General features: G+C 44.3%; 1 protein-coding gene across 1 annotated transcript in view; it reads left to right on the forward strand.

Annotated features, from left to right (window-relative positions):
• The window catches only part of iqub (IQ motif and ubiquitin domain containing), a 19,367-nt gene that overhangs the window by 5,682 nt on the left and 4,746 nt on the right, over positions 1 to 8,939 (forward strand). Inside the window, exon 6 of the mRNA XM_015387439.1 lies at positions 464 to 639. Coding sequence (XP_015242925.1) covers positions 464 to 639 — 176 coding nt within the window. The remainder of the gene's footprint in view (positions 1 to 463; positions 640 to 8,939) is intronic.

Genomic DNA, 8,939 nt, shown 5'->3' on the forward strand with positions numbered 1-8,939 from the left:
GGTCTATCCATGACCTGTACAGGTCTATCCATGACCTGTGCTGGTCTATCCATGACCTGTGCTGGTCTATCCATGACCTGTACAGGTCTATCCATCACCTGTGCTGGTCTATCCATGACCTGTGCTGGTCTATCCATGACCTGTGCAGGTCTATTCATGACCTGTGCTGGTCTATCCATGACCTGTGCTGGTCTATCCATGACCTGTGCTGGTCTATCCATGACCTGTGCAGGTCTATCCATGACTAGGGCCAGAAGAACGGCAGCTAACATCTCCTTTTATATATTCCTTAATTCAGACATCTTTCCTACCATGTAGAGGGCTGAATGTTTACAGCTTTATCAGTTCCATAAAACATTCCTACTGATTCAGCTAAAAACTGTCTGAGCCTGACGTTAGACAGGCTGCTACGTGTTGAACATTAAACTTCAGTTCCTAATAGGTGTTTCTGTTTGTCTCGTAGAAGAAGGGATGTTTAAGGAGGTGATGGTGGAGATCGAGTGCTCCAAACTGAAGAAGCCCTTCCTAGGGGGCTACAGGCACCGCTTGACGGGGGTGGAGTACCACCATGCGAGCGTCCAGACTCTGCCCAAAAGGAGACCTGACAGGGGCGTGCCGGTCTGCATCCAGAGCACACAGGTAACACTCATCTCTGCAAAGCTCCCTCTGCATAGGTTACAGAACATCATCGTGATTTTACAACTGTTTTTAAAATAAAATGATTCCTGGCTCTCACCCACCAAGGATGTTTGGTTCCAGTAGTGCTTCAAAAGAACAGAAAACAAATTTCTAGGAAAACAGGAAAGGTTAAGATGTGCTAGCTTTAGCCTTGGGTATTTGCATTCAGGACATCATACATGGCAGATTTACACGCACTTAGATTAAAGCACAAACATTTGATTTCATCACAGGATAAAGGTCAAAGTTTTCATCCATTCTACGGCTATTACCCTGAATATATTTGTGGTGACATCATCTTCAACAAATGGCCTTCTGGCAGCACAGGCGTAACTTTCTGAAGGACTGGTGTTGACATGTCCCCACCAAGTACTGCTTTTTCCCCCTTTCTGCTTATCAACTTTAGCCAAAAGGTAACAGACGCAGGATGCAGCTATTTGTGTTCAGAGCGTTTTGAGTCAGTGTTTTTCTTTCCTCTCTCACGCTGCTTCCATGTCTTGCCTCTCGGGGTGACATCATCGGATCTGTTGCTTTGAGACATCTGATTGGCGTTCGCATTTCCCCGCGTAGAGAGTCGCTACGTGGTTATAGGAGAGACACACAGCAGCACTCAGTGAATATTAACCAGCAGCTACTTTGATCTTTAAGTAAGTTAGGAGACGGTTTGGTTAAAATAATTAGTTAAAATAACTGGATGCCTCCGAAAAATCAGTTTGTAAGACATCAGGAGCCTTTTCAGCTAAAAATGGCAACAGATTGTAAGTTTATAAAAGTTAGTATTATAATGCAAGAAGCTTGAGAAAATATAGATTGTTCTTGATTGTTAGTTAAAAAAGTTAGGCTTCTCAGAGCACCATGACTCCCAGTTACAAGATAAAATTAACGTTTTCTTATTGTGGAGATAGAATCAGACTGCAGAGCTTCTACATATCTTGAAACTTAGTGAAGAGGTTCATAAATCTTTTTAAACAGCACAGACAGAAGTAGGGAGAGCTTCAGATTTAAAGGTGAAAGAGATTTACTGGGATATGCAACACACAATAAAATATATCTCCAAGTTTACCAGAAAATTCACAAGAAAAAATATGCTATATTTAAAATGCAGCATATCCATATTTTCTGGATGGATCGAATTGAAATAAAATTTCTAGCGATGCATGATGTATCAACTTTGGCATCAAAATCGGCTTTTCATTATTTTTTTTATATACATTAATGTTTTTGTTCTCTCTAACTACCTATAAATATAAATACCAGTGTATTGATATTCTTTGGGGTTCTCAACAATAGGAAAGCATTCAATAAATGGATGTTTGAGCTCATCTTTGGAAAATACAAAAACCTAATGAAAGCGTTCGGGCTGAGTAGCTGTAGGTCTATCAGCCCCCACCCTTAGAGTTTACCCACCAACTTTCATGACTAAGTTACACGCTTGTGTAGCAGCTGGAGATCAGAACATGCTGATCAATATAAAGCAGAGATTTTCCTTATCTGGGTGGGATGTTAGTGATTTTAGTTCCTCCTTTTCAGTCTGTTCTTCTGCTCCTGGTTCCTGAAGATTCCTCTGTTCCTCACTATTTGCTTCACACTCAGAGGTAAATCATATGACTTATAAAGGCTAAATGTAAAGCAGACTTTACCTTGAATAGAACTACATAGAGCTTAAAATTTCTTACATTTTCTATCTGAAACCATGTGCGATCTGTGGAAAAGGGACGTGTGCATGCTAAAGGTCTGATGAGAATACTCGGAAGGTCAGTGGCTCAGGAACCTGGGATCTGCCATGAAGCAGGATTAGAAATGAAGCTCCAGGTTTCTGGGAAAGTTTGCATATTTGAAGCCAATCTGAAAACTCTGTCTTTCCAGGAAGTGATTATTTTTAAAGGATAACTGTAACTATATAACGTCAGCCGTGAAAACAATCCTTTAATGATACATCCTGTTTATGATTTCAGGGTGCTCTAGCTTTTTGCCGTAGTGTGATTTTATGAAGGTCCTTCCTGGAAGAGTCTGCAGAGGATTTCTCTGGGAGCTTTCAGGCTTTTCCAAGCACAGCTCTGATTAGACAGTAAAGCTCCGTCACAGCCTAAATAAGGCGGACATACAAACAGAGATCCCAGAGCTGTTGTGGATTTCAGCAGAGCTCTTTCTGGCAGAACTTCCTGCATTTAGTCCATTAATTTTATTGGAAAAACCTCCAATGCTGTTTTCGTCACAATGACGAAATTATTTATTTGATGGCCCTTTTTTTTTATGATGAAAACATGATGAGTCATGGGTGCAGCGGTGTCAAAAGTACACACATTTGTCACTTAAGTAAAAGTATAGATACTGCAGTTTGAAAACAGTTTGATGTCAAGTTGAAGTATCAACTTGACCTCTTTACTCAAGTAAAAGTGAAAAAGTATGTGCTCTAAAAACAACTTAAAGTTTAAAAGTATAAAGCCACCTTTAAAAAAACAGTCAGATGCCACTATATGAATTGTATAGCTCAATTTTATGGGTATTTCTAAAAATTCTTTAAGATAGGGCCAACGATGAGGGAGGTCTTGTTGGTCTCCATCTCCTGATACACTCTCGCCTGTGTCAGACCTTTCAGACATTTCAACATCTTTTTCTTTTTGCGTTACAGTATATGACTCATCCAATGACACTAGTTTTCACTAGATGTGGATGGAGCCAATGATCTGCAGTGGATGGCACACATGACCTGAAATAAATATTTATAAACATAAAACCAGGGGTAACCAATTAAAAATCATTTAGGTCCGAATAAAGAAAATCATCAACCAGTAAAGGTCCTGAGACATTTTTAATGATCCGTTACTTTAAACAGAATTTAACACTGAAATAAAATGAGGTATTTATGCATTCATGTTATACACGGAATTTTGAAGAAAAAAAAAATGTTCATAGATAGAAATTGCCAAAAATTGCATCCCGTGCTATCTCAGAGGAGTTGACACTGTATTCCTGTATATCCATCAGTAGTTAAAGGACAAGGGTCAGCAAATGCTGATTCTGCCTGTAAAACACTGACAGAGTAATTGTTGCTGTATGATCTGAAGCCTCATTTGGAGCTTTTAAAAAGGATTTTGAAAAACTTTAATAATTTGCTGCTGTAATATTAAAGATTTTTTAGAATAAAAAGCTAGCAGATGTGCATAATCAAAAAATAACAGAAATAGAGGATTCAGTATTATAAGAAAGCCCACACTGTTTCTGAATAAATCCATTATTGTATGAGTTAAGTTCTGTTCCATTTATGTCTCTTTCCTTGTAAGTGTGAAATGTCTCAGGCTCCTGAATGCACCATAGCTATCTGACACTCGTGAATGCATCACACGAGACTGTGAACGCTGTGCTGTGTATATGAGCGTTTGATTTTCCACTTAAGACAAAGCTTGGTAATTTCAAAACTCATGTCGGCATCACTGTTTATTGTTGTGTGTAAATAACAAGAGACTACAACAAATAAATCAGCCGTATCTCGGACAAAATCTTTGGATTTAATGTTTTTCATAACACCCATACTTTTGTAAATGAATGAATGAATCTACCAAATAACCACAATTTTTTTCCCCACGAGAGGTATATTTAAATATTTTTATATCATTAATATAACAACAAGTAGCTTCATTGGTCATATTTTAATCCGTTTTCCTCGCTGATATGCAGTTGTACAGATCAAGGCGTTCTCCCGCGACTTGGGATGCATATCTCGGCAGACATGCACTTTTCGGCATAACAGCGGACCATGGTCCGCTAATCCATGACCTCTGCATAAAACCGAAGCCAAGAGTAACGAGTTGCGTTTGTTTTAAAAATGTAAGGAATAGAAAGTACAGATACTTGTGTGAAAATGTAATCAGTAGAAGTCAGAAGTAGGAGGAAAAATAAGTAATGGAGTAAAGTATAGATACCTAAAAAGTGTACTTAAGTACAGTAACAAAGTATTTATACTTCGTTAACTGACACCTCTGCATGGGTGTAAGAGTTTGTTGACGAAACTAAATAAAAATTAGCGAGTGGTCTGTCAGCCGTTTAAAATGCATCATTGTGCTGTAATCTGCTAAACAGTATCAACCGTGCTTCTGCATCCTGTTTGGTCACGCCGCCCACTTGGTGTGGAGCGCTGCTCATTCTGCATGACCACAGATGGATCATGGCAGCAGCGGTGGGCTGAAAATAACCCAGAATGATCCGGTACTGCACACTGAATTCTGACTAACTCTGACCTTCCAGCGTTGCTTTTGCAGAAATGCGTCCTTGCATTAGCATTACCTCAGAGTCTGCGCTTTACGCTCCACTCTGATGGTTCGCTCTCAGCAGTATGGCTGTTCCTGCTCTCGCTACTTAATAAACTATATGTGGCTCATCATCCTCTGCCAAGCATAAAAAATCCCTTTGTCTAACTATCAAGATTTTATTTCTTCCATCTCACAAGAGGAGATGCTAAACATTCTTTAATTTCAACCAAAAGGTATACCTAAATTATATCCAAAGCAAATATTTCATTGCCTTCTGTTTATTTTTGGATAAAGATCCAGAGGTAAAGGTACATAGACCTTTGAATATTTCTCTCTCATTGTTCTCATTTCTATCTAATTGATTATTTCAACCTTCTTAAAATTCAGGTCTGGGTTGCCATGGCATTACAATGCAATTATTTAGGTACTCTGTATTTTTTTATATCACACCCCTGTGAATTTAAATCTACTTTTACCCCTGAGCAGCAGCAACCGAGGGGGAAATTAGAAACTCAGAAATAAAGCCAAATCACCAAAGTAGAAAGAATGTTTTTGTTCTTTGCTTTTTTGGAGTAATGTAGATTTTATTGATCTGTGTGTAATGCATAATTCATAGTAGATCAGGAAGCATTTACTTTACAGAATCTTTGGATGTCTAAAACCATTCCTTTATTGGACATTTTGTTAGCTTGTCTTTCTGCTATATTAACCTATATGAAGTGTTGAACTAGATCTGCTATTTTCACAGCTTTTGTGAGACACTTTTTTATCAAGTAGGGCATTTATTCATAAAAAAATTTAAAGCCCTCCCTGGGCTGCTACCCCTCCTGGGGCTGCCAACCTTATCGTGGTGGAGGGGTTTGAGTGTCCCAATGATCTTAGGAGCTATGCTGTCTGGGGGCTTTATGCCCCCTAGTAGGGTCACCCAAGGCAGACAGGTCATAGGTGAGGGGTCAGACAAAGAGCAGCCCAAAAGACCCCCTATGATGATTACAATAAATGGATCTAGTGTTCCCTCGCCCAGACGCGGGTCACCACGGGTCACCACGGGTCACTGGGGCCCCACTCTGGAGCCAGGCCTGGAGATAGGGCGAGCGCCTGGTGGCCAGGCTGTTACCCATGGAGCCCGGCCGGGCACAGCCCAAACAGGAAAGATGGGTCCCCCTTCCAATGGGCTCACCACCTGTAGGAGGGGCCAAAGGGGTCGGGTGCATTGTGTGATGGGTGGCAGTCGAGTGCGGGGACCTTGGCGTTCTGACCCTCGGCTGAAGAAGCTGGCTCTTGGGACATGGATGTCACCTCTCTGTTGGGGAAGGAGCCTGAGTTAGTGCGCAAGGTTGAAAAGTTCCAACTAGAGATAGTTGGACTTACCTCGACGCATGCCTCTTGCTCTGGAACCAGTCTCCTTGAGAGGGGCTGGACATTCTTCCACTCTGTTGTTGCCCCTGGTGAGAGACGCCGAGCAGGAGTGGGCATTCTTGTTGCCCCTCATCTTGGTGCCTGTACGTTGGGGTTCACCCCGGTGAACGAGAGGGTTGCCTCCCTCTGCATACATGTGGGGGGACGGATTCTGACTGTTGTATGTGCTTATGCGCCAAACAGCAGTTCAGATTACCCACCCTTTTTGGAGTCTTTAAAGGGGGTACTGGAGAGTGCTCCTCATGGGGACTCCCTTGTTCTTCTGGGGGACTTCAACACTCACGTTACCAATGACAGTGAGACCTGGTGAGGCGTGGTTGGAAGTAATGGCCCTCCTGACCTGAACTCGAGTGGTGTTCTGTTGTTGGACTTCTGTGCTCGTCATGGATTGTCCATAACAAACACCACATGTCTTGGACACTCGGGTGAAGAGAGGGGCGGAGCTCTCCACCGACTACCAGGTGGGGAGTTGGCTCCGATAGTGGGGGAGGATGCTGTTTAGACCTGGTAGGCCCACACCTATTGTGAGGTTTAGCTGGGAACATCTGGCAGGGTCCCCCATGAGAAGGAGCTTTAACTCCCATCTCCGGCAGAGCTTTGAACATGTTCCGAGGGAGGTGGGGGACATTGAGTCTCGGTGGGCCATGTTTCATGCCTCTATTGTTGAGGCGGCTAGTCGGAGCTGTGGCTGCAAGGTTGTCGTTGCATGTTGCGGCGACAACCCTTGAACACGCTGGTGGACACCAGCAGTGAGGGAAGCCGTCAAGCTAAAGAAGGAGTCCTATCGGGCTTTATTGACCTGTGGGACTCCAGAAGCAGCTGATATGTAACGGCAGTCAAAGCAGCAGGTGGCTCAGCTGGTCGCTGAGGCAAAAACTTGGGTCCACAACTGGTCCACTATCCGGCGTCTCAGGAGGGGGAAGCAATGCAATACCAACACTATTTATAGTGGGGGTGGGTGCTGCTGACCTCGAATCGGGACATTGTATGTCGGTGGGCAGAGTATTTCGAAGACCTCCTTAATCCCACCAACACATCTTCAATTGAGGAAGCGGAGCCTGGGGGCTGCGGCTTGGGTCCTCCCATCTCTGTTGCTGAAGTAACTGAAGTGGTTAAAAAGCTCCTCGGTAGCAAGGCTTCAGGGGTGGATGAGATTCGCCCTGAGTACCTTAGGGCCCTGCATGTTGTGGGGCTGTGTTGGTTGACGCAGCTCTGCAACATTGCATGGACATCAGGGACAGTTCCCTTGGACTGGCAGACTAGGGTGGTGGTCCCTGTATTTAAAAAAGGGGACCGGAGGGTGTGTTCCAACTACAGAGGAACCACACTCTTAAGCCTCCCTGGTAAGGTCTATTCCGGGGTTCTGGAAAGGAGGGTCCGTCGAATAGTTAAATCTCGGATTCAGGAGGAACAGTTTGTTTTTGGTCCTGGCCATGGAACACTGGATCAGCTCTACACCCTCAGCAGGATTCTGGAAAGTGTATGTGTTTTGTAGATCTGGAGAAGGCATTCGACCGTGTCCCTCGGGGGTTCCTGTGGGGGGTACTCCGGGAGTAAGACCCTTTAATAGGGGCTGTTAGGTCTCTGTATGACTGGTGTCAGAGCCTGGTCCGCATTGCCAGCAGAAAGTCAGACTTGTTTCTGGTGAGATTTTGGACTCCGCCAAGGTTGCCCTTTGTCACCGATTCTGTTCATAACTTTTATGGACAGAATTTCTAGGCGCAGCCAAGGTGTTGAGGATATCTGTCTTGGTGGCCTTAGGATTGCATCTCTGTTATTTGCAGATGATGTGGTCCTGCTGGCTTCATCAGGGCGTGATCTACAGCTCTCACTGGAGCGGTTCGCAGCCGAGTGTGAAGAGGCCAGGATGAGGATCAAGGCCTCCAAATCCGAGACCGTGGTCTTGAGCCGGAAAAGGGTAGAGTGCCTTCTCCGGGTTGGGGAGGATGTACTGCCCCTACTGGAGGAGTTCAGGTATCTTGGGGTCTTGTTCAAGAATGAGGGGAAGATGGAGCGGGAGTTCGATAGGTGGATTGGTGCGGTGTCTGCTGTGAAACGGGCTCTGTGCTGGTCTGTCGTGGTGAAGAGAGAGCTGAGCAAAAAAGCAAATCTCTCGATTTATCTATCGATCTATGTTCCTACCCTCTTCTATGGTCATGAGCTTTGGGTCATGACCGAAAGAATGACATCCCGGATACAAGCGGCTGAAATGAGTTTTCTCCGTGGTGTGTCTGGGCTCTCCCTTAGAGATAGGGTGAGAAGCTCAGTCATCCAGGGAGGACTCAGAGTAGAGCCGCTGCTCCTCCACATCGAGAGGGGCAAGTTGAGGTGGCTTGGGGATCTGGTTAGGATGCCTCCTGGACGTATCCCTGGTGAGGTGCTGCAGGCCCAGGGGGAGACCCAGGACACACTGGAGGGACTATGTGTCTTGGCTGGCCTGGGAACGCCTTGGGATTCCCCCGGAGGAGCTGGCCCAAGTGGTTAGTGAGAGGGACGTCTGGGCCTACTGAAGCTGCTAGCGGAAGAAGATGGATGGATGGATGGATGGATGGATGGATGGATGGATGGATGGATGGATGGATGGATGGATGG

This window comes from Cyprinodon variegatus, unplaced genomic scaffold (genome assembly GCF_000732505.1).
Source record: "Cyprinodon variegatus isolate N-32 unplaced genomic scaffold, C_variegatus-1.0 Scaffold394, whole genome shotgun sequence".
NCBI lineage: Eukaryota > Metazoa > Chordata > Actinopteri > Cyprinodontiformes > Cyprinodontidae > Cyprinodon > Cyprinodon variegatus.